Raw genomic sequence first — 27,096 nt, forward strand, 5'->3', positions numbered from 1 at the left:
AAAAAAATCTGGGTTACGTTTTTTAAATGACATAGCTGGAAGACATTATATTTTTGCAAAGTAGCCTGCATTGTTTTCATGATTGGTCAATTACATCTCTAATATCTCAACTACTAAGATGCCTGCACTGTAAGTAGGCATTTTGAAGAAAGGGCTCTAGAGTCTGATTATTACAAAAAGGAAAGTTATCAGGTTCTTACTAAATTGCATTGATGGATTATGAAAAAGGTGTTTTAAAAGTAAATTTGTAGTCACTATAAGAGATGAATATTTCTATGAATACACAGGAATTTAGCTGAAATTATTCTTTAAAAAGAAAACTATGAGTAGTAACCTACACTGATGAATTTATTTGCATATGTAATTTGAGACACAGGTTTCCTCTCAGCTATGATCACCTTTTATTCAAGTATTTACCTTCTGATTGATATACAGGCAAACACTCTCGTTGAATCATCAGAGAGCCTGATTTTACACATGTATGTAAGCTCTTAGGCTGGTTTTTAATTTGTATCAGCTACATAACAAAATATCTTCTTGATTTTAATACAATACAACACATTTCTTTTGGTTGAAGACATTGAGTAGGTTTCACTCAATCTGTGGTTTATGTAATTATTACAAAAGTATACAAAACCCTGGACATATGCAAAAATTGGCAAAATACACTCTGACAGCTAATGCTCTGAAAACACTTTATTACACAAATTACATTCAGATTCTGAAAATAGTGTTCTAACAGTGTAACCATCTAAAAATAAGACATCCCAAAAACACACCAACTAAAGAAGAAAATTTAAAAAAAAGAATTTAAATAGAGACTTTTTTCTTTCCCTTGTTGCAATATAATGTTAGTGATTTTAAAAAAATAGAAGAAGATTTAGCAGCTTCGTCGTCGTGTAGCACAAAGTTTCTCTTTACTGCCACAGGCTGAGAATGCTGAACAGGAAAGGCACCAAAGAAAGACACTGGCAATGGAAGTGCTATTGGGAAAAGACTGTGTCCAAGCAGAGAATGGGGCTATTTACACCTACAGAAAAGTCTCAAAATGTAAATGAGCAAAGCTTCCATCATTAAATTAGTAACGTGATGGAAGAAGAGGACTGTTTCTCTATTCTATGTTCAGATAAAGACAATGGCACTGTTATGAACTTTTAGGAAACTCCTCAACCAGAAACAGAAGCCAACTAAACCAAAACGAAGTAAATAAAATGTGTACAGTCCCACACAGACTAGTACAGTTTACAATTAAATACACAAAACTCTAATCGTGCTAAAGGGAAAGGAACCTGGCATTCTTGGTAAATCTCATCAACTAAATCAAAGCCCAGTTTTCAGGAGGAGGAAGGTGCAGGTGCGGGCAGAGGTGCTGAATATTCTTCTTCTGATTCACTTCCGTCATCCTCATCTTTCTCCTGGTCACTCCCCTCGGTGCTGAGCCGGTCAAACCCTTTCCGACTGTAGCCTTTACGGCTCGCAAAGAAATTTCCGAGGTTTAAGCCTCCACTTCCTTTTCCTGAAGAAAACAAACAATGACATAGAATTGAGGTAAAGTTTGCACAAAGGATTCTCAGTTTCCTTGTAAGTTCTTAAATGGTAAACAAAGTTGGAAGGTGGGGATGGGAAAGGGTAGATATTAGTTAAAAAATAAAAAAAGACTGACATACAGAGAGACTTATCCTACAGAGTTGGAAAGATATTACTCCATAGACTTGGGAAAAAACAAAGCTCCCCAGGATTATGTGTTTCTGCAGGATTATTTCAGATTCACTTTTCACCTCCTGCTTTGTCCAGGCTCTCTGGAATTGGCATCCCATGAGCAGCTCTTCATTTCAATGACTTTATGGAAAGGTCATCTTCACTCTGACAAGTACTGACATGCTGACAGGAGTGACAGGAAATTTACTGAAGACAAATGAAGCCAGATAAAAGGCAGGCGAAGAGAATTAGATAATATAGAATGGCAAGATGGGCAAAATGAAACTAGGAAATTTGCTGCCGTAGCCACGCCTTCGGTTTAGTTTATGGTTTGCATTCTGTACTTAAACACTGGGGGATGCTATGCTGAACACAAGGAGTTTAATTTTCAGAGAGAAAATAAGAAATCTCTCCTTGCTCTTTAAAAGACATGAGCTTGTTGACTTTGAACCAAACGTGAACGATTCTAAAAGGTCACAGGCATACCTCTAAGTCTTCCCAGTACTCTTCCTGAACTTGCCTCGACTTTGTGTTCAGACTCTGCTAGAAAAAGACGGCACATTTCAAAATGAGTCCCAATCACCCTCCTCAATCCATGGGCTCAACTTTCAATACAAAATCAGGAATTCATAAATGATAACAAGGCCTGGCTCTTGTCTGTATGCAATTCCAAGGAAAAAGAGGCAACATATTATTGTGATGTCTATAAGGGCCAGAGCTGGGTTTGACACCTGCCTGTGTCTCTTACAGGCTGTCCAATCTCCATGAATTACTTCTCTGAGCCTCAGTTTTCTCCTCTGAGACAAGAGGGATCACTGACAATCCCTATCTATCTGTAAGGTTTAGATGGGCTACTGTATGTGACGTGCTTAGAACCGTGCCTGGTACATACAGAGTAAATGCTCAATAAATATTAGTTATTTTTATTAGGACAAAATTAAGTTATCAATAATTTGTAAATTTGGAAGCTTTGCTTAGTACAAATATTAGGAATATTTGTCTTAGGCTTTAGTCTTTCTATTAAGAACAGTGCGTGTCCTGCTTGAGAAAGCTTTCGATTCATGTACGTTATCTCCCCTTTATATAAGACTTAAGTAAAGGCAAAGGACCTGACCCCGTGAGGATTTTCAATCATACAAGATGACCCAAGTGCTCCTCATGGGGCTGCCCATCCCCATGAAGGATCAACTTTCTTTCCTTATAGGGAAGCAGAACTCCTGATGGACTTCACTTCATTTCTTCCCTTGCTGTATATCTCTCTGCACTTTTGGCCCTGGCTTCCAACATTCCTTAGGGGAAGCAAGGCTCATGGTTCTCCTAAAAGTCTCTAACCAGGAGTGAAGGCAGCATCCTGGAGAAAGCTAGCAGGTGGACGACAGAGGGAAAGCAGAGGAGTGCATGGGGAGAGACAGGCAAGCAGGAAAGAAGAATCTGAAAAAACTGTTAGAAAGCCAACAAATTAGACTGTAAGTTCTACAAGGATGCAGGACAGTCTTCAGTTGGTTTTGCATCCCCTGTGCCTAGCACAGTGTCTGATGTGGAGCTGACATGTATTAAGGATGTTCTGAATAAACGGAAGGTCTGTTATGAGGGTTACTAAAAACCCTCAAAGATTGGATAAGATCTATCAAGAACAAATGTTGAAAAAATATGAGAGGCTGATCTACTTTTAGAATTAAATGCAGAGATTGAGCCATATGGAACTGCAATTTTTCTAAATAAAACATGATTGAATAATTTCATATTGTTCATAGTTTCATAATTTCATATGGTTTGACACGGGTCTCTGCCTGCCCATCACATTCCTGTAGACTCAGAATTCTGTAACAGTGCCATGTCACACGTGCTTAACAGCAAACAGGAGATACTTCCCAGCCACTCCTCGACTCCCCAGCCACTCCTCCTTCCAGTGTGAGTTGATTACCAACATTCCTGCTACCTGCCCCCAGGCGCCACGTGTTCCTGATATTCTGTGTGTTTATTACCGCTCTTACCACCCTCAATTACTACTTTCATGTGTCATCTATTCTGTGAGCTCCTCTTAATTATTCATTCTTCTAACAACTATTTATTGAAGCCCTAGTGCCAGGAACTGTTATTTGTGCTGAGGATACCTCAGTAAACAAGTAAACATACAAGATTCTTGCTCCTTTGAAGCTTCCATCTAACTCCATGAAGATAATGACTACATTTATCTTTGCTCCTGCTTACCACAGTTCCATACACATAACAGGGGCTCAACAGAAGTCTTTTTTGGGAAGAGTTAACTGTATTTTTGCAGAGCTTTATTGACTGCAGATGAAAAACAAAAGAAAGTCCTAGAAAAATTCCCTTTCACAACGTATTAAATTGAATCGTCTGGTTTTTGTTTCTGTGTCATGGCTTTGCCGTGGGCACTGAATCCCCGCCATGGCCGCCTTGGCCTGAAAGAGGATCAGATGCTGTTTCTTGATCAAATGCTACCTCCCACCTTGGTCTATGGATTCCTTCCCAGACGCAGCTGTAGACTCTTGCCTTAGGACCTGGGGACCCAGCCAAGGGACAGCTCCTGAGATGTGAGAATCATGGGTTGGATTATTTGTTTATTTATTTGGATGCCCTGAAGGGAACTCAGCTCCTGGGTTCTAGACTATAATAATGATTTACTAAAATATCGACGCCAGTACTGGACCCTGCCTTCTTTGGTTAGGGAGGGCCAAAAGCCAAAATTACGACTATTTAAAAACTACCAAATAGTTTGTTATAGAATAGTTGGTTTCCTGAGAAAGCTAAGGTTTAAGACAAGTATCTTTTATGTCTTCTTATGACTTTCATTACTTTATTACCAATGATTATTCCTCACAATCATTGGTGGTATTAATTGAGCACTTACTAGGTGCCAGGTACAGTGATAAATACTTTATGTACATTATTTTACTTAATCCTCACGTGACCTTGTGAGTATTTTATCTCCACTGTATAGAGGAAACTGTGGCTTAGAGAGATTAAGTAACTTGCCCAAGGTCATGTAGCTAAGAGCTAGAGCCAGGACGAGGCGGAAAATTACAACTCCCAATAACTGAGGCAGGTATGTTGAGGACTGGGCTTGTTTCTAATAGCAGGGGTCTCTGCCTTCCTGACCCTTCAGCTAATTTCTACTGACTCTACTTATCTACATAGTTTCATATGGAGACATTAATTAGGCTTAAGTCAATTGCTAAAAGGCAATATTAAAGGTTATACTTTAACTTAACTATCCAAATTTCTAAGGCTTCGGATATATTTTCTACTGTGATACTAACTACAGACAGTATTTGGAACATAGACAATAACGTCAAAAAAGGTAGAGAGCACTTAAGAAGAACACTGATAAAAATCACAACCGAAGTTTGAGGATAAGGTCAAACACTCTTTCAAAGGTAGGTTCCAAGTTCAAGGGGCTCATTTTACTTGCCTCCAAAGGCCCTTGATTTTTTCCACCGAATAAATATGGCAATGGCCAGCAGGACAACCACCGGAATAACCAGAAGGGTTGTAATGAGAACAACGGGCACTCCCGAGCCTGGCTCTTTGATCAGTTTCTGTTTCTCTTGCATCTTCTGCAATTCTGAGGAGGCGGGTTTGTTCTCCATTTTGGTTTCAACAACTGCCTCGGATTCTTCAGGGAAAGAAGAGTTCACAATATTCAACTGACTCAAAGATGCCAAGACCGCCCCCTCCCACCCCTACCCAGTCAGATCAACAAATGCTCCCAAAGAACTTGTTGAGTTAATGCACGTGGGGCTCATGTTTCAATAACTGAATCTATCAAGCTGGCAGCAGGTACTGTGATTAGAAATTTCCACTGAATGGTTTTTCACCTTAAAGTGATTTTCTTTGGTTCTATGCTTTATTCCCTCTTTAGCGATAATTCTACAAAAAATATATCCTCCTTTCATATTTTTTCAAAATTAAAATCAACAGGCAGCATGGTGTACGGGACAGAATTGGTATGCACACTGGAGTCAAACGAATCTGGGCTCCAATCCCAGTTCTCCTACACAACAAGCTGCATAACTTTGGGCAAGTTACTTAAATGATCAGGGCCTTAATAACCTCATCTGTGAAACTGTGATAACAATGCCTCCTTCATAAAACTGCTGAGTGTAAATGCTGTCATCAAGAAGGTGCTTAATAAGCATTTGCTTCCTTGTATCTTTAGTTTATGAATCTCTTTCAATAAATTATTGGTACATCATATGCACAATTGCAAGATTACAAACTGGAAAATGGAACTGTGTCCTTTCGAGGTTCATTTCTACAGTTCCCAGGAAACTGTAAGTGCACACGGATGCACTGTATATCCTTTGGTTGTTGATGATAATAACTTTGACAACTATTCTGTGATATTGGCACATACTGGGTAGATATCAGGCCTAAAGTACTGTTGCAGAAACTGATGCAATGAAGTCATATAAGCTGCTGCGGGGATCTTAATAACTACTGACTTGAAAATGAGGTTGACCCCTGAGACACTCTTGTCCCAAGAAACCTGTGTGTGTTTGTACAAAAATCCTAGTGTGCAAAGGTCAGTAGTTACAACCATCTTTGCCAAAAGGCTCACAAGGTTTCTGGAACTTCAATTTCTTGGTGTGCCCTTCTGCCCTGTGGTACAGAGTACATCATACGGCCTCATGGAAATTTTGATAGAATGACAGGCAAAGGTGGTTTAACATCATCAGGAAAATCTTCGGTTAATGTTTAATGTGGGTAGACACAGCTTAGCAGCTTGCTGGAACACATCTCCAAGGAATCATTTCTCAAATTACTTAAGATACTGTAAACACAATTTATAATACACACAAATGGAAGTGTTTGTGTGCCTAGAAGTTTGGAACTCTTTGCTTCAACGTTCTGAGCCAGCCTCCTTCATGGTCTCAATTATATCTATTGAGCACTTACACTGTTTCAAGCATTGATCTCATTTAATCAACACACCAAGCCTATGAGTAGGCACTATTATTATCACCATTTTACAGATGGCCCCATGGTCTTCATTTCCTTCCCTGGGCTATGGTTAAGGGGAGACCGTTATTTGTCTTCTTATGTCCACTGGAGTGGCTCTTGAAACTTCAGCGGGAGAGAAGGAAAGGGATTGGTTCTGAGACCTACATGGTTCAAATTTAACCTTTAGTCTCAGTTTCCAAGAGGAATATAAGTGCGATCTTACTCTTCCTGACTGCTGTTTTGTCTTTTTCTTCATCACTGTATAAAAGGTATATAAACTGTTCTGTATTTAAGCTCATTCTATATTTAAGCAGGAAAATAATAATAAATAAATGACAAGAATGAAAAAAATATAGGCCAAAGATGTAGATTTGTGGTCAAGAACTTGTTGCCTTCGAAGAAGGGTTTGTTTCTATTTGAAGGTGACTATAACCAGAGTAATTACATAGCAATTTCTACCCATTATTTAGTAGGTTTCCCTACACCCAAGACAACGGCTATATCAGCTCATATCTAGTTTCCTTCACAAGACAGAGCCAGGACTGGGATCCATTAAAAGGAAAGAACTATGAAGTAGGTGATAGACTACAAGAATCAGTTTAGCATTCATAGAAAGTGGGCTGAGAATGAGGTAATGAACTTGCTGAGATACACACATTGTGCTTTAGAAATTCTTGATTTCCACACCCCTTCTGGTACTCAGAGTGTCATCTGCTAAAAATACTTGAACATTCTAACTTTGGAACCAGCTGAAGTATGTTTAGATTTTAAAAGATGCTCTACGTTTTAAAGAAAGAGGATAAAAATTTTAAATTTCTCAGTCTAAAAAAAAAAGCAAAATTGCTGTTCGTCTCAGGAGCCTTTGTAAGTGGAATAAAAAGCCTGAAAAATAGTTAGCATTTAAGATTCTAAGAATTTCATTCAAAGCATAAAGAACAATCCTAATTCTGCCACTTCTACTTTTTTTTTTTTTTTTGTGCTGAGGAAGATCTGCCCTGAGCTAACATATGTGCCAATCTTCCTCTATTTTGTATGTGGGTTGCTGCCACAACATGGCTGCCAATGAGCGGTGTAGGTCTGCGCCCGGGAACCGAACCTGGGCCGCCAAAGCAGAGTGTGCCAAATTTAACCACTAGGCAACAGGGCTGGCCTCACTTTTACTTTTTATCCTAAATTCTTTAACTGAAAACCCTGGCAATCTGGAGCATCCCTGATGAAGGAGTGAAGAAGCTCTAACATTAGCCAGGACCCGAGACTTCTGGAAGATAGGACATACCCATATGACATTCTTCTACCATATAAGATGCCAGATGTATTCCATCTAGAACAAAAATGCTTCAAACAAGCTCTTCTGGCACCTTTACAGATAGTTAGAGGTAAAAATAATTTTGAAAAGCTGATGTATAAGAAGTTTTCTTCCTTCTTCCTTAAAGCAATGCATTTCTAAAGGGAGGCTAGGTGCACTGCTGTGTGAGCTCACACATGCGAGCATGCTCAGATCTCTCTCCCCTTGACAGAAGGAGAGAAGCCCAGAGACCATTTGGAATTGGAATTACTAGGACAGGAGAGGAGGGATAGTTCTAATAGCAACACAGTGATTATTGCCCAGTTCATCACAGAACTGAGGGCTGAAGGTTTTAGATGGCTTCTAGCATGTAACATTTTAGAAGACATGAAACGTGCATATAGAACCAATGAGATTACTCTTTTTTTTTTTTAATGCAACGTGCTTCCTCTACAATGTGTTGTTCTCTGTCAGGCCTAAGACGCTAACTGCACCGAGAGTTTCTTTTTATTTTCCTGAGACTGATTCGCCATCATCATCTTTTATTGTAAGTGGTGAGGGAAGGGGGAACCCTATGCTTTTGATGGGATATTGGCATATCTGTTTTATGCCTGGTAACTTTGTTTGAAAATTTAAATCCCTTTCATAAGTTTCTTATCACAAATTCTCTTATCCCTGCAACTCCCTGAGAACACAACACTGGTTCTGAAACCCTGTTATTACTGATCTGTTATGTGATCATTCACAGTGTGGATGAGTATCATTGGAGGTTCCTCGAAATTGGAAATTTACAATGAACTTGATCTACAGGGCTGTTAAAGCCGGGATGGTGTTTCTCCCCTTTTTTGATAAGAAGTGCTTTAAATTAAGCTTCTGGGTTTTGACAAAAGATAAACTCTTGGAGATCCAGCATGATTTATACTCCTTTTTGTAATAAGAAAGGTTTAATGGGAGTCATATGGGTTCAAAGCAGAATAGAACAACTTCATGTGAGTTTGGATATTCCTAACTAGTAAAATGGGACTGTCATGACAAAATGTTTCAATCAAATTTACTACTTGAACTTCTGGGTTCTGCCACAAAGTTGGGAGGTTTTCCAACCAAACAGACTCAGTGGTGTGCACTGATGAGAAAGGAAATGGCCTACAGGAAAGCTTGTTCATTCTTCACTGGCCAGTCAAGATGAGGTCAGTGGGGTTGGGATGTTCTCAACAGGCCAACCAGTACAGTCTAGAATTTTTTGGTGGATCTGTTTAAACAGAATGGTTCATGTTGAAATCCCAGAGGTTTCAGACTAAACTACAACCATTCCCAACCTGTAGTTCTTGGAAGAATTTGTGGTGAATGAATTGGGGGTATTCATCTCCCCTCAGCAGTACAGTAAGAGCAGTTAGGGGCACAGGATTTGGTACCAAACAGACTTTAGTTTAAAACCCAGCTCTACCACTTACCATCTAGTAATGGCTTGGTAGTAATTCTGATCCTCCATTCCTCATATGTAAAATGGGGATAATAGTAATTATCACTTGATTGGCGTAAGGATTAAACGTGATAATTTTTGTATAGCCACAGTTTGTGCTCCATAAGTGACAGCTATTATTAATAACAATAACTTTCCCAATATCTTTATTCCAGGACAAACAGAACTTATCAATAATTCTATATATAACAATGATAGAAAAATAGGGGATCAGGAATCTTCTTCAATATAGTAGTGTGCTATGAATGCCACTCAGTAGTGTCACCTGGGTAGAATCTCTACAAATGCCAAACAATTGCTATTTATTTATTTTATAATATTGTCTTACCCCTTTCAACCTTGAGCCGGCTATATTTTCTTATCTGCCTACATAAAATCCCTAAGCTCCCCCTTGGTTCTTGCTTCTTTTCATCTTTTTTCCACCTGCTTTCATGAGAAAGGAAAACAAGTAAGCCTAGGGTTAAGTCTGAGTATCTAGGTGAATCATTTGTAAAGCAACTAATAAAGGAATCACTTTGCTACTTAAACATTAGGAGCACTTCTAGTGAGTTCTTAACCATACATGACCATGTCAGATAGTAGAAAATAGTAGAAATATTTCTGCAGATAGTAGAAAATCTGTCTGCAGATACAGAAAATATGCAAATAGAAGCTGATCCTAGGAAAGGGAAAAAATAATTTGACTGAGGTTCCAAATGAACCCAGTGGCTGCTTCTCAGTAGCTAACACATTTCCCCATTCCTATAATATATACCAATGATATACTTATTTCTATATATGTGTATGGATATGTATGTGTACACACACACCCTCCTTATAGGCTCTAAGTGTCTCGCAGTCAAGCAGTTTCATTTCCCTTGAACCTGCTAGAGTGCCTTACACAAGATGGCCCTCGGTAAATGATGAGGGTTGAATGGTGCAAAGATAGGAGCTTAGGGAGCAGCTAATCTTTTCAGTTCCTTATAGTATTTACTCATCAAAGATATTTTTCACTCCTTTAGAGTAGAGACCATTAAGAAAGGCCTTTTCCAGTATGCTAGACAGTATTTTTCTGCTTACCTGGGGTTAATGTACTTCCTAAAGTGACTGACTGACTTTTTTCCTCTCTGAAATGTCTCTGGCCCACTCATTATAGATTTCTTACATCCTCAATCACTTTCCATCACTTGAAATCAGTGAATTTGAGCTCATTATTACTACTCCATTTATCAGAAAAAGCAGTGGCAACATGCAGGTTTAAAGGCTCAGTACATAGCAGAAGTTACGGATAATTTACCAGATTATATTTTATTTTTAGCCTGATAATTTTTTAAGTGCAGTCAAGAGCCATAAAAGAACTCAACACAAATAGCCTTGGGTTTCAGTGATAAGAGTAATCTGACCAACCTTTGATTTCCTGGACCTCAATGCCAGCCTTTTTAACTGATCGATGCTCCACTCCTGTAACATAGCACAGCAAGGAGAGAGGAAATCAGAATCCCCAAAAAGAACATTTGAAAACTTAATTTTGATATTAACTTTACTCAGTAGAAAATATTTCCTTAACTTACCAAATACATTACAATAATAGAAAACAATTTAATACAAAGCCCTAATAATATTTCAAAGGTCTTCATCTTTAGAGTGAGCTTTTCCTTGTGGAGTTCATAATACTGTATTATTTCTGAAATATCAATTAGTTCTGTTTTCATGTGGACATAGACTGATTACCAGTTCTACTATGTTTCGATTAATAGTCTTCTAGTTGGCATAAATGGATCTGATTAGTTAAATACTAGAATGCAAATACATAGGACACTTATTAAGCCTTTGATGGTGGTCTTACTGTTCCAAAGGTACCATTTTCCAGATTTATTATTTGGTTGCACTCTGGACTATGCAGAGGACTTTTCTATTTTGAAGCTGAATGCTATATTACAGCACTTGTCATCAGGGGATGTATCAAACCTCTTGGGAAGCCTTTCCAAAATATACTTATTATCATTCTTCCTTTTTCTATAGATCTTGAGTGGGGCCTGGCCATATGTATTTAAAAATCCTCTCCAGGTGACTCAGATATCCATCTCTGTTGAGTACCAACCACTAGGGTGGTATAAAGAGCCTCAGACTGGAATCTTAATGAGTTCAAGTATTATATTCCTATCTGCAAAGTGAATAAATTGGCTAGATTTCTGAAATCTTTTCCATTTTGAAATGTACTTATTCATTTTTTTATTCTGAAAGCCTGGGTTTAGTCATCCAGTTGGGAATTATCCATCTCTCTCTTTGCTTTCCTGTCTGCCCACACCTTCTGGTTCCTCTTTGTGGGGGAGCCACGCTTGCAAGAGGCATGCGAAGTTACTGCTGGAGTAGAATAGCCCACGATTGCGCTGGGTCTTTATTACAAAAGAGCAAAAGATACTCAAAGGACAATTCTGAAGATAGCAATTATCAAATACTTGGCAAGACCTGTGTGGTATCTGATTAAAGTTTTTGAACTCTTGATTTCACTTTTCTTTGTTATAATTTGTATTTTTCCCTTGCGGTAATTTGCATTTTTCCTTGTTACAATTAATATTTCTTATCTTCCTCAAGTCCATATGTCCTTATTATTTCTCTATCTAAAATGGCTTACTGCAGCTCAAATTTATCATCCTGAACTCTTTTCTTTAACTGTGTCTTCTCCTATGGAGCCTGCCATATTTTCAAAGCATCTCTGGACATTGTGGTTTGTGGCCTACTAAGCACTCACTGCTCTTCAACTTAGAAAACTTACTTTTTTTTTCATTTGCTGAGGAAGATTAGCCCTGAGATAACATCTGTTGTCAATCTTCCTCTTTTTGTATGTGAGCTGCCACCACAGCATGGCCACTGACGAGTGATGTAGGTCCACACCCGGGAACCAGACCTGGGCTGCTGAAGCGGAACACACTGAACTAACCACTAGGCCACTAGGGCTGGCCCAAAACTTACGTTTTTAGTATGTTATCAGAGGCTAGGTTAGTATACTTTTTAAGAATTAGAAGTAATGTCCAAATTGCATTAGAAAATCCCCAAATTAGCTGGCTTGATCCTGACAGAGAAACTCTTCTGTTCCCAGACATACTTTCAAGTGACATGAAAATAGCAGTTGAGTATTTTGAGCAAGCTGAAGCCTAAAGCGGAAATTCAGAGTGCTTCCTGTTTGGGATAACACGTGTCTGACACAGAAGCTGGCAGGAAGATGCTCAGCAGCTACTGAGAGCCGAAGAGCCACATGTGGCATGATGCTCATGTGGAAACCAGTCAGCCCCCTGCTTTGCCAAAGCCATCTCATCCCTCTGGAACTAAGTTGGAATTAACACCAGCTTTCAATGTAGTAGACATTACTTCAGGCATCAAGAATTTCCTGTGGAATATCTGTGGAAACAAGGGGATAACTGCCGGGAAAAAAGAAGATGTTTCTCTCCACTTCTAAAATTAATTTAATCCCCCAAATTAATACCAATAAAACTAAGGAAAAATGTAGACAAAAATACTGTACAAAGCATACTTTCAGTCGAAGTGAACTTCCACACGGTGTTGGTGTGAGCATCTCCAACATACACAGTCCCGTCTTCAGATGCAGTAATGTCATGAGGCATGTCAAAGTGCTGCCCAAACGAGAAGCAGACGTTAGAGGGGAGCCTCTATTTGAATTCTTCATGAAAAGGCAGAAAAACAAAGCAAAGCACACCACAAAGCAACAAGCATATGTATTACACCAAAGAAACAATAATTTCCATCAAACCAACTCTAGGCTAAGGAGAATCATGCCGTCATTCTCTGGGCACTCACTCTGCCAGGCATAATTCTGTGCATTGGGAAATGCTAAGCGACCCTCATCACTGACTTTCAAGACTTCTAAAAGGTAAACATGTACAAGTAGATTATTTGTTTTTTACAGTCTTATTTTCTTGGGGCTGCATTATCTACCTATTTCTTTATATTTATTTTTAAATTTCTTTATTTCTTTCTTTATTTTTTTTATTTATTATTTATTTATTTTTGCCTTCATGCTTCTTCTACGTTTTAATCACTACATTTAATAGAATTTGTGTTTTAATCTACACAAGTAAAAAAGACTGAGTATTAACTTCCGTTATTATTCCCATGAAGTTTCATGTGCAACCTTAAAAACTATTTGTACATTACTGATAAGAGGAGTCATTTCGAAGATTCCCAGCATTTAGATTATTTCCAAAATGCATCCTAGCAGATATGCAGCAATGTGAGGTTTAATATTCTGAAGCCCAGTGTTTGCAATATTTTCCGTAAGCAAAGGAAACAAATTGAGCATTACCTCCAAGTACTTCCTCAGGTTTTGTACCTACTTAGACACTTGGTGTTTCCGACTGTCTTTCTTCATGATATGCTTCCATTTCAAATCATCACCATCTCGGTCACGAGGACACAGGAGAGGGGTGTACTTTATGTGACTTTCTCATGGTCACCAAGCTAGCTCCTGGAAGAGCAGCCTTAAAATGCTGTGCTGCTGCCATTTCAATCTGTCTACTGGAGCCTCCAAAGGTGCCTCGTGCCTGCCAGTTGGCAGGACGTGGATGATGTTTTCATCTTCGAGGCCAGCAGGCCTGCCTGAATACACAGTTCTCAAAAATATGACCACTGAGCATGAACAGGAGCATTATCCCGACTGTGGGCTTATCAGCCAGCATCTGCCCACTCCGGTTTGCTGAGTACAAAGGGCGCTAATGAGGCAAACTACTGTTCTTAGCCCCCGTTAGGAGGGGCACAATCCATGCTTGGAGATACTATCACGCTTTCAAAAGCAGCAACAATTTTTCACATCGAAAAGAAAAATGAGACAGCCTTGCCAAGGAGGCTCATTCCTTCATAGTCTCAAATGAGCTGTGACACATGTGCAGGACAAGGACAGAGGGCCAGAAATCAAAATGTTGCCTTGTTGAAATCTCACAAGCCTGTCATTAAATGTTCATATTTATTTGGGGTTCAGCTAATGGGTGGCAACAGACTCGCAAATTACAGGCAGCTCCTCTTCTATACCAAAATGTTCTTGGAAACTGCTTAGTAAAACATATGGTTGTAAAGTGCTTCATATTTTCTGATAGGAAAAATATTATAAAAGGTGGGGGAATAAAGGTGAGGGAGGAATGTGTGAACTCTTCATGAGGTAAGGACTTTGCTTTAAATAAATCACACTATATCATCAATTCAAGGCTACAATAGCGATAAACCTCTATCCGTGGTCCTCAAACTGATCCAGGGAGACAATGGTTCTGTTGGAAATACTTTGGGGCCATCGGAAGGGTTCAGGCGGAGGCTCAGAGGATGGGACTTTGGGACCTCCTTTCCTACTGCAATCAGAGGCACCCAACTGTAGTCTTTTTAATGGACTATTCTACTGCTTTGTCATTTGAAATAGAAAATTCTGTTGCAAGCTTTGGGGTTTCAGAGTTGAACAGATTGAAAGAACTTCTAATCCAGGCTTTGCAAACTCTTCTCTTGAGGTACCCCTCCCCAGAAAAATAAAAGTGACAAGAAAGCATCTCCTGGGGCATTTGGTGACATAGCCCAGAGCAACCTGCCCTCAAAATTTTCTAATTTGTCTTCGAAATTCATAAGGAATTTGTGTTCTCCGTATCATAACTATGTTTACTTTAACACAAAATCATGTTTGAACTTACTTAATATTAAGTAAATAGTTCTTTAAGAAGTTGCACCAAGTTTATGTTGTGGCTTAAAATATCCCTTGGCGTACCAATGTGTACCTCAGGGGATTAAAAGGCTACACACATTTTATAGTTAGAAAGACCTGGGTAGCTTTGGATAAGTAATTTAACTTATGTGAACATTTCAGCTCAAATATTGTCAAATATTGCCATTTTAATCTCCATCTTTAAAGCTGGAGAAACAACACGAATCTGGGCTTACTGTTCTTTTCTTTCTTTTTTTTTTTTTTTCGTGTGGAAGGATGGGGATCATTTCCTTCTTTTTCCACATGAGCTGCCTTGCAGAAGACAGAAGACAAAAAATGCCAGCCTGAAGGGTGTGTGTGAGAGCAGACGATAAGGACTCTGAGTTTTTCCTGTGATTATGGGGGAAGAACTTTGGAGGGCAACTGTGCATCTTTTGCCCTCACAGCTTTTTGACACCATCTGATAGAACCATCTTCTTTATTGTCCTATATCTCAGCTTCCCTGCACAGACATGAAGATGGAGCTCATACATTCTGACATAAAAACATCTAAAGAATCTAACAGAAGAGGGAGAACTGAACTATATGAGGACTTAACTAGTGGACAGGCACAAACAGAAGCATAGACACATTATGTAAAACTTGACATTTGACTTAGAAGAAGAATTGCTTCTTATATAGAAGTCAACACATCATATTATTTTCTTCACCTAAACTTAATCTTCATGACGATAATCTAATTAAATGAAAATTCTGAGAGATTCATAAACTGATTTCAGTATACTGAGTCAACACAGAACAAACCCTTATGTTTTGGTGTAATACCAAGTCTTATTTATTGACAGGAAAAGCAAAGTTCACCCTGAGTTAGACTCTCTTTTCCAGTTTGCTGCATTGACCCATATATTGTGACTCATTCATTGCTGAATGTCGGACGAATGCTGATATTTAGGCATAATGCTTTCTGAAATTTTAATTCAGGGCTGTTCATATTTTCATGAGAGAAAGGCTCATTTAGAATCTAGCCTCTTGCTTAGCACTTAGTTTTGATTTGTAGATGCATATTTGAATTAAAAGTTAATATCCTGGTTGACACAGTATGTTATTATTAAAAGAACAACCAAGGCAAATACGGCACTAATAAAAGTCAAGACCCGAACGATGGTTAAGTACCTCACTTTCTTTATCAACAGACAGGAAGAGGTTCGCTCAAAGGTGCAAAAACAACGAAGATCAGCTAATCAATAAGGATCTGAAACACTACTGAAGTAAAATATATATGATCAATGTAATAACTTCTTTCTGAAGGGCTACTATGATTTGATATTTGATTGCTTATTGCTTTTCAGGTGAAATACTTCTGTGAAAAGTCCTATTTGTTCTATATGAATAGAAACTCAAGCAAAGGAATTTGTGTTGGAATCTTTAGTTCAAATTCAGTTGGTCCAACTCAGATCCTGTAACTTTTGCTAAAACTCAACTGAGGAAGAGGCTTTGTCTTGTTCTGTTCATTACATCCTTAGTACCTAACATACTCGAGGTAAAAGAAATACCTTGAGAATGAATTTTGATAAACCCCAGACTAGCTGTCAGTATTCTAACAGACTAATTTCTAAAATAATGAGGTATTTTAAAGTTTTTTTTTAATTTAGCAAATTTGGTGTCTTAAAGAATACTATAAATGAGTTAAGAGTATGGAGATACACTTTGTTCAGTGGCTTATGATAGCTGTATTTTGATTCAAGTAAAGCCAATAAATCTTTACATGTCTTGAAAAATAATTTTATTTGCAGCATTTTAGCAGGCTGAGTTTTCCAAAATAGATGTACAACAAGCACATTCAGGCAGTGCATGTGAACATTCTGATCCTTCTGGCAATCATATTTCAGGGAAAGTAAATTGAGGAAACAGAAGGACTATGAGCATATGAACCATAGTCACTGTGTTTGTAAAAAGCACTGTTAAAATAAACAGTGGTAAACCATTTGTGAAGCCAAAACTAGCCTTTAGTTTCTCATCTAAACCAAGTCTTTAGGACTTGAATAAATTCCAGGAAGTGCTATTTTCAAGTCTTGTTGCTCAGTGTAGTCATAGCATAAAAAAAGCAAACAAGATTTCTGTTGGATTTAAGAGAAATATAAAAGTACAGTTTAACATATTGTGGTATCTTCTCTAGTTGGAAGAAACTAGAAAAAGACTTATTTTTTTGGTATTCTAACTACAGTGAATTTAAACCTGCTACGGTGTGCAAAGTCTACTAAGAACCCTAGAACTGCATACAGTGTTAATTTGCATTGGAAGAAACTGATTTAGGAACAGACAAGGACATTTACTCTAAATAAAACATAGGAGTAGGGCACTCCCATCAACCTAGCTAAGAAAGTTGTCATTTCTCCTTAAAGTTTTTCTAAATTCAAGTACAAATTGAATGCCAAGATTCGTATTTTAGTTTTATTCTCACGAAAATGTAAACCTAGGCAATGTAGGTAAATACCTTGCGCACTGGCTTGAAGGACATCTATAATTTCCCCACTGGAAAAGTTCATCACAAATCCTTGTACTGGTTTTTGGTCCCCAAAGTAAGGCTTCCCATTTACGGCAAAGAGCAAACCTGTGACGACAGATCCAGTTAAACTTTCTTTAAAATACGGAGAAGACTGGCCTTCAAATATATGCATGTACATCACACAGATAGTGAATGTAGGGTGACCTGGTCCCTACAACTAACAACGAAAGTAGAAAAGAAACTATCTAGCAAATGTCTCTTCCTGAGTAATAAGATGAAGAGCAAACAAGTTATGGGACTAGTCTCCTTGTAACAGGAAAACCAGGAGCTGCAAGGCCTTCCACTTCGGAAGCCAGTAGAAATCAGGAACGCATAGATATAGATATAGGCAATAGGAATAAGAGACATAGAAAGATAGATATCACAGGCATCCTAAATAGCTGTTAGGAAGAGTCAGGTTATTTAAGCTAATCATTTTGGGGTATCAGATCTTTAAAAAAAATATGTAATGTCTGCTACAGCTACAAGGAGAATCAGAGAAAAACATGCAAAGAAAGTAAGTGAAGTTACAGTATAAATATAAGAATGATCTTATTTTAAACAACTGAAGTTAGAACATGTGAGATGCACATTTTAGATTATCAAAGACATATTTTTTCCGAATTAAAAAATTTAGACCATCTTTTTTATATTAGTTCCATGAATTCTCTTTGTAGTAAAATTACATTTCTTAGTATAGTAGTGTTTATCCAAAATAATGGAAACTATGATGTTTTGGTTAAATAAATACTTCAGATGATTGAATACTATGTCTTAAAGAATTAAAACACAATAAAATATACACAACACTAAAGTGGTATTGAAGATCTTTGTATCTTTCTTTAAGGATTTCAGGATAGGGTTCTTTAGCATATCATACTAAGAAAAAAGTCAACACTATCAACATCAATTACTATTCTGCAATATTGTAGAGAATTCCAATTATAATACGCTTTGTCTTTTGCTTAGATTCTGTTTTTAACTAGATAACCTCTCATCTTCTCTCCTGATGTTTTTCTCTTCATATTTGATTTATTTTTATTTGTTACAAACACGATCATCTTCTTTATCAAACGAACGGTCTTGCCAAATTTATTCTTTGAACATGAGGTAAAAACCAACATGAGAATTTCTCTTACAGTGACATTAATGAGAATCTTTTATTACCTTTTTACTGATTTTGGGGGGAACCAAACTTGCTCCCTATCCACTCACCTGAGTCCCTTTATTCCACATCCTAAATAAACTGGGGGCTACTTAGGAAGATAGTAGCCATATGCAACTTTAATAAGAAACAAACAGTATAGTGATGACTATAAATAGACAATGCTACTTTAATAAAGGTATAGATATATTTAATGAAATGTATTGCAAAAACCATATGTAAATTTTAGAAATATATTTTCAGTTGTTTGGTATTCAGGATTTAAAGAAATCTTATGCCATTATTTTGTAACGTGAATTAAGTGGATCTTAAGTTTGGATTATTTTTCTGATTTTCTTCAAGTCAAGAAAATCTATTCTGAAAATGTGAAAAACAATTCCAGATTTTATTTCTGGAACTGATCATTCTTCCTGACATTTAGACAGACACTTTACTTACTTTCCATATTTACTTTTAAAAAAAAAAATAGCCACCACTTTTTAAAAAAATGTGAAGCAGAAGTATTTTGAATACTGATTTTATCAGACACACACCATCTGTTGATGATGTGTGAAGACATAATGTTAGCCATTTATTAACTGGAGAAAATGATCATAATTAATGAAAAATGGAAATCAATGTTTGGGAACAATTTTTTAATTCATTACAAACATTTGTTAAATCTTTTCAAATTCTTCGTTATTTCAAAGATATATAAAGAACAATGGCACTTCAGTTGAAAATGATTTACAATGAAGAACCAGTTTTAAAATATTTTAAGATCTGATATATAAGGCATCTTTAACCCTTTAATAAGAAAAAATTCACAGAAAGAGGATATTACGATAAGACAATTTTTAAGGATAGAGTATAGTATGACAAAACACAAAAAATAAATTAAGATGAAATACCTGGTATATACGAAATTGCAAATACATTTCTTCCAAATGATGCATGCTTAATCTCTCGCACAAATTCTTTGGTGTCAGTTTTAAAACACTGGATCCGACCATTTTCCCGGTCGGCCACACATAATTGGCCCAAATGAGGCACAAGGGCCAAGCTGTGAGGAACCCTGAACTGGCCTGGTTTAGGATTGCTCTCAGAAGACTCTACAGAACAAGGAAAAACCTCAGGTAAACCATTTGTAAAATCACCCAAATCACTCTTAACGTTTTCTAATTTTTCAAATTCATGATAGTAAATGATTAAATACCTGGAACCAGTGGAAAAATAAGGTAAAGCAGTTTATATGTTTATTCCATAATATCGCTTACCCATAAACACATTGCAGATTTTCTCCCTATGCGGACAAAGTATTTTTTGGGTAGAAGCATTCTTTTCCCTCTCATAAGACTGTGTTTGTGTGTGTGTGAAGAGCCGACTGGATTCATTCGGAGGCCCTGTTTTCCTCACTGCAGGGGACAATTACATCCTCAAGAATGTGAGGGGTGGCCATTCTCTTGTCCTAGTGATACTGGCTAAGAATTACAATTAGAGATCAAGAGTCTTACTGAGTACCTTCTCCCCACTGTGTGATGAACCTTCCAGTTGGTGAAAACTGCACAATCCGACTGTTGCAGTAACCATCTGATACAAAGATGGTCCCAGTGTTTGGATCTACAGCCACATCGGTGGGTTGACAGAAGTGATTCTGGTCACTGCCTGGTTGCATGCTTCTTCCCAGGATCAACAGAGGGCCTTCTTTACTGTTTGGATCCAGTTTGAACACCTTTTTAAAAAGGAACAAAAGCCTTACCCACTTTGCATGAATAATAGTGACACACACCTACCTGCCTAAGACCACTTTCACAGACAATTAGAGTAAGTTCCCAGAAACGTATTTAAAAGAGGATACTTTTTAGAATGGGTTGCGACTCTAGAAATCATCTGGTGTGATCCCTTCATTTGATAAGTGAGGCCTATAGAGATGAAGTGATCTGCTCAATGTGGTCCAGGTAGTTAGTGGTGAAGAGAGACTATACATGGATGTCCTGTTCTACCCACCCCGACCCTTCCTTTTTGTCTTTCCTTAGCTAATAGTGCCATGCTCTCCACATAATACATGAGCAATAAATGTTTACTGAGATGATGTTTGAAGAGTTCTGTAACTATGTCTTTTGAGTTCCAGTTTCTTTTTTTCTAGTTTTCTTAGTTCTTTGCCACCTATTCATAAAACAGTATTAAATGTGACTTGTCTTTTGAGGGAAAGACCTTATGACTATTCTGTGATTAAAATACAACTTCTTCTAAAAAGGACAAAAATTTGATGTATTATATATATACATGTATGTACTAGGGACCTTGCCTCAATTTATAGAAGATTAAGGTGGCTTAGGAAAGAAAATATAAAACACAAGGGACAAAATAGAACTAAGGCCTGTGGACAAAGGAAAGAAAAGCAAATGCGGAAAGCCAAGAAGGAGGTGGTGGGCCATACGGTCATGAGAGTAAAGCTTCACATCTGGCCCTAAGCTTTCTGCCAGCCCACAGGAGAAGGGTAACTTGATCATTTACATAGTAGCTATCCTAGCAGTGGGTTATAAAACAAAAATTTTAGATGTGACCTCTCCATTTTCTTGTTATAAACTTACTGGGTCACGGGAAAAGACCCAGACAACTCCAGATTATAACTCCATAAAATTCTGTTTCAATAACTGCCAAATGGAAAATTACCTGATGGAGAGCCACGTCTGTGACCCAATAATTTCCATCTTTGTCTACGCTCAAGCCATGTGGCAAGTAAAACCTGCAAAATAAAAATAAGTGTCTTAATTACATACTGGTTCCCAAAGCACAAATAAGAGGAATTTTTTGGCTAATTAATCCATAAAGGCAATATAAATTTATAAATTGATAAATGTATACCTGCATTACTATAGAAAAGATCAAAAGAACTGTCAAATGAAAATACTTGTTATAAGAGAGACCTCTTTGTGACAAATCTTACATGGTATTTAATCATTTTAAAATCTACAAATGAAGCCTATATACGAATTACAAATATTCATTATAAAGTATGGTATCTTAGAATAAACAACACAAATAACACCAATTTAAACACAAGCCCTAAGATCATAAATATTAACATCTTAGAATGTGCATGTGCATAAAACAAATTGCCTAGAGAAAAATAAATGGATTTATGTAGTTTGAATAGTTTAAATATACTCCAAGGTAATGTAATGCTGCATTAATATAAAATATTAAATATATGACTCAAAAGCTTTAAGAGTGCCTACTAAAGACAGTAGAACCCAAAGAAAACAACTTTCAGCAGATATGGGCTGTGCTCATCTAAGCAAAGTGAAGTGGTTTGCTGCATAGTCATTACAGAAGGTTAATCTATTTAACAAATCAATTGGAATGTTCTGGGTAAGAGAACTGTAAACTAATGTAGACAGAGGCTCACAAGCTTAAGGAACTTGGACAGGCTTAACAGACACAGGGACAACATCTTAATGTGGGTGTGGTCAAATGACACTGGACAATCCACAAGCTATGTTTGTCAGACTGTAGCCTTAACATGGTGTTGGCACCACACATTTTTCTTTTTTTCCAGGAGCCAAGACTGTAACTCCCTGACCTTGACTAATTAACTGAACTAGATCTCTGTTTGGGAGACTGACTGTGAGGGTTATGATTTGCTTTCGACATAGACACCCCACTGTTGGCCACGTTGATTTAGCAGCAGTTGCTCTGCTTTTCCCTTTAATTCCTTTCTGGAATGGGAATGCTTCTGATTAATGGGTAGAGCACCAAAGAGACAGGTTCAAACACACCGAGTGGTGGAGCTGGTATTAGAATTTGGATCCTGATTCACCATCTTAGAATCTTATAAAAAATCTAAGTATTACCATTTCCATAAGCAGCTGCATTCAAAGCCAACGGCCTCCCCCCTTCAAAGAAGCTGCTGTCCCTGTGCCTAAGCAGATGGAGTAGGGCATAGTTTCTGAAGCTGCCAGGTTAAAATGGTTGAGGACACTGTAAACAGGTGCCCCGTTCTTTCAATGACCATGAATATCAGCCAAATTTTTTTTTTGCCAAATGCCATCTAGGAATAAGACCAAATAATGAGTGGCTTTCAAAGCCAAATTACCTATGCATGCTAAGGAAAGCTAAAAATGGCATTTATTTAGTCTTCACTTTGAGATGGGAAGAGAGAAGCCTTTTTTCTTAACGATGACTATTAAATGAGTTTGCTTATATAATTTTTCTGCTGAAGAATTTTTTTTTAAATCTTCAGATCTAGCTGACCAGCAACGCACTTCAATAGCTACATGTAGCAGGGGCTCTCTGGAGCTTGACTACCTATTAGACTTGCCTGGGCAGCTTTAAAGTACCATTTTGATGCCTGGGCCCCATCTCAGACTAAATCTGAATGTAATGCTTTTGAAGCTGCCCAGGTAATTCTACTGTTCAGTCAGGGTTTCGAACCACCCATTTAGAAAATGAAAGATAGGATGGCCCAATTAGTCTCCTGCTTTCTTAAGCTGCGCTTTCCCACCACTACTGTACAACACACTCTTTCTAAGACCAGACCCAATGACACACCTTACACCCAATACACGTAGTACAAGCCTTAATGACAATATAAGTGATTTAACTCACAGATTTTTTCCACTGGACTGGAGGACTGCAGCATTATTTGGATCTATGACAAGAATAGTATCTTCTTCAATTGGCCCGAGTCCTCTTTGCTGGTACACAAACTTGCTGTCAAAAGAGCTAAAAAAAAATGCATTAAAATAGAAAATAAACCAATGAGAAACTCCAATGAACTTGAGAAACGCAGACCACTCACTTGAGATTCTAAATACAGAATCAAGGGAAGAGCTCAGATGTATCTGACTTCACTCTTTGTCCTCGATGGTTCAGCGTCTTGGATCACACACACACCATTGGCCTGTAGAACTGTGCTGCTCAGAGCGGTCAGCGGAGCAGCAGCAGGAAAAGTGCTGGAGAGGCAGGGTCTCAGACCCACCGGATCTGAACCCGCACTTTCACAAGATCTCCAGGTGATTCACATTCACATGAGCGTTTGAGAAACACTATCCTGAACTCTCAAACTAATTTTTTTTAAAGCTCCTCAAAATATTTTAATTCCATAGTTACTTTCTTTTAAAATATAAAAGAAAACATAACATTGTTTAACCTCTGTAATGATAAGGAAAATGTAAATGATAGGAGGAAGGGTAGTGATCAAAAATATGTTTGCTATTGTACTTGCTATAGGTACAAAATGCAAATACATATTATAAGGATATAGAACAGAATGTTGAAAATATTTCAAAAATATAAAACATAACTGATTCTTGAAACAAAAATATGCTGAGACATAAAACCTTTTTCATGTAACAGCTTTTCTGTAAGTACAAAACGGACAACTATGTGATAATTAATATAAAACTAAAACAAATATGGCAATTTCCACTTTTTAACTCTGTACCTTGCAGGTTATTATAAAATATTATGAACATATATATTTATATATATATATTTTTTTCCATTTATATTTCTATCTAAATTATTAGTTTTATCTTTCCTAAAATTGACAACTATCACAGACATTGTACTTATTTCAATTCCTGTTTGGAAATTATTTAGGATAAAGGACAAAGATAAATTCTTCTAATCTAAGGTTATGTAACAGAGAGGTAAATATACAAAGCACCAAGAGACCAACTTATATTTTCAAAAATAAAGAACTGGATCAGCACATAGTTGAACCATATGTGTGTGTGTGCATAAAATATATATATTTTGCCAGAAGAAGTCAATGGATGATCAACGAATATTTCTGTAAAATAGAATTTCCTTTACAGAATCAGACAAGGATGTGAAAACAATCTATTAATATTTTGTAGTTCAACCGTATAAGCAAAAGAAGAATCTGAATAACATTAAATATTTATGGAGATATATTTGCAATCTAGAAAGGCGACAGATTGCTCAAATCTGTCATACACTTATTGATTAATTGGTTGATATTTTTATGGAACTTATGTAGAGTACCACTAGGAGAAAAAAGATTTCAAAATTACATTTTCTTGCCATTAAAAATATATATCACACAATTACTTGAGCTTCTTGACTTTACAGTCTTCGGGGTATATTTTTCCTGAAAGATAACAATAAGTCCCTGAAGTAGTTCTTATTAATGATGCACTCAATTGAATACAAAATATTGATTCAGCTTGTAAGCTAAAACTTAAGTAATACTTTACATATGCCATTATGTGTAGTTAAAACCACACAGCAGTACCTAGAAACAAAATACATAAGTTTATGAAATGGAAGTAACGTCACTAACAAAGCAGATTTTATGACATTCATGGGATGATTATTAAATTGAAATGTGAAATTTTATTGCATAGAAACAATGTAAGAATATACAAGGTGTTATTAAATCAGAGTAAAGGGCAAAGATGAAGTAACTCTTTCTTAATACTATGAAATGCCACAGTTTGCCCTGTATCTGAAACTCTATTTCAATATGAATTTCTATACTAAAAACATAACTATTCTTCTAGAAGACAGAGTATTGGAATCAACCATGAATGGTCTCTATTTTTTTTCTAACTTGTCTGCGATATTGGCTAACATAAGTCCAGCATGTCTAAGGCTCATAGTATGCTAAAAGTTCTACATTCATGTGAAACAGGATGAAGTTGCTTCATTTATGATCTCTTTTAAGGCTTAAGTCTTATATTCCTCATTATTCAGAAACATTTCAGTGCTTTGTAATGGCAATCTAAATAATGTGAGAATAATGCTTTCCTTGACCGTAAGGAGTTAAAATCTGTTTTCCCTTTTTTTTCAGTTGAAATTTTGAGATAATTGTAGATTCACATGCAGTTGCAAGAAATAACATGAAGAGATTCCATGTACACTTTACCCAGTTTCCTCACTGATAGCACTTTGCACAACTATAGTACAATATTATATCCAGGATGTTGATGTTAATATAATCCACTGATCAGATTTAGATTTCCCTTTCCCTTTTGTATTTCCTAAAATTTTCATTTATTCTTGCAGTTTATTTGCTTGGGCATGGAATATACTAGTACATTACTTCTCTACTCCACCCCTACCTAGGAGTTAGTAATATGGAAAGTTACTAAATCCTCATCACTTACCAAGTGCTTTCCACTTCATATGTAGATAGTGTTCTGATTCACCATTGACAGCTAATGCTAGTGGCAGTCCAATCATATATCCTGATAAAACTGGAGCCTATCAGACCTCAGCACACCTAACTCCACATCTCCTCTTATTTGCAAAATGACAAACCATACAGGAAGCCTGGCATATTTACTTGCTCATGATTTCCCCAAGAAATGGGTTGGAGTAATTCTGTAAGATAATTGCCCCTTTGGTTTGTCTTGTCATTCACTTAAATAATCTCCATCAGCCCTAAATCTCTGGTCCGACTATTTTAGGAAATACATTCTTATGACTTATTGATGGGGAGAAAGTAGAAAGGCGATCCCATCCACCGCACCAGAAGCATACATTGAACTCCTATAAACTTAAAGCATGTTTTTTATAGCTTCAGCTTATTTCTCCAGATATTGGAATATTTCAAAATGTAAACTCTAACTTAAATTACTCACTGGCAGCCATGAAAGTTCAGGGTCAAGGACCTGAAATGTTGGACTTGGCTTCCAAGAAAACAAGCTCCCTTAAGGAAGAAATATAAACAAGCCAGACCCTCAGTCCTTACGCCAGTCAGGTCGAATGAAAATGTTGCAGCTGATGAGCAGGTAAGGGAAAAACATCCTTTATCAATGGTACTGTTCTGCACTGCCCACAAATGTAGAAAAAAATGCATCAAGCAGCTGATGCTTTACTGTCACAAACACAATTTGTGTGTGGGTGTCTATACTTACAATTTAGAAATGTCAAGTTTCTAGTGGTGGTAATAAATAGTAAAAAAAACTAATTTGAGCATCATCCTCTTTTATTTTATTATCCACCTTTTGGTGGTATTACAGTAAATTGTGAAATAGAAACTGAAGGAACAAAAAGGAAAATACGTAACAAAACTAAATAAGCTACAGAGTGAATAAATCAGATTTTTACAATAAAAAATTGGATACTTAGAAAATATCAGATCTCTCAACTTATCAAGCTCTCTCTCTCTCTCAGTATCTTATTACAATGTAACAACCAATAATTTTGGTTTTTTTTAGGGTTTTTTGCTATCACAAATTACCCTCATGTCATTAGTGTGTACAGAGGGCATTTTATTTGATGCTTAAGATCAGCAACTTTTCCTATGTTTACAGCTTTATGATTATTA

The 27,096-nt window shown here is 37.1% G+C and overlaps 1 protein-coding gene across 1 annotated transcript in view; it reads right to left on the bottom strand.

Annotated features, from left to right (window-relative positions):
* Positions 1-678: 678 nt before the first annotated feature.
* The window catches only part of PAM (peptidylglycine alpha-amidating monooxygenase), a 203,200-nt gene continuing 176,782 nt past the window's right edge, over positions 679-27,096 (bottom strand). Inside the window, 11 exon segments of the mRNA XM_008527663.2 lie at positions 679-1,516; positions 2,185-2,241; positions 5,132-5,335; positions 10,815-10,868; positions 12,940-13,039; positions 17,597-17,614; positions 17,616-17,713; positions 19,703-19,903; positions 20,313-20,523; positions 21,468-21,540; positions 23,403-23,519. Of these exon segments, the coding sequence (XP_008525885.2) occupies positions 1,335-1,516; positions 2,185-2,241; positions 5,132-5,335; positions 10,815-10,868; positions 12,940-13,039; positions 17,597-17,614; positions 17,616-17,713; positions 19,703-19,903; positions 20,313-20,523; positions 21,468-21,540; positions 23,403-23,519 (1,315 nt within the window). The 3' untranslated portion in view covers positions 679-1,334.

The sequence above is a fragment of the Equus przewalskii genome, chromosome 13 (assembly GCF_037783145.1).
Source record: "Equus przewalskii isolate Varuska chromosome 13, EquPr2, whole genome shotgun sequence".
Lineage (NCBI taxonomy): Eukaryota > Metazoa > Chordata > Mammalia > Perissodactyla > Equidae > Equus > Equus przewalskii.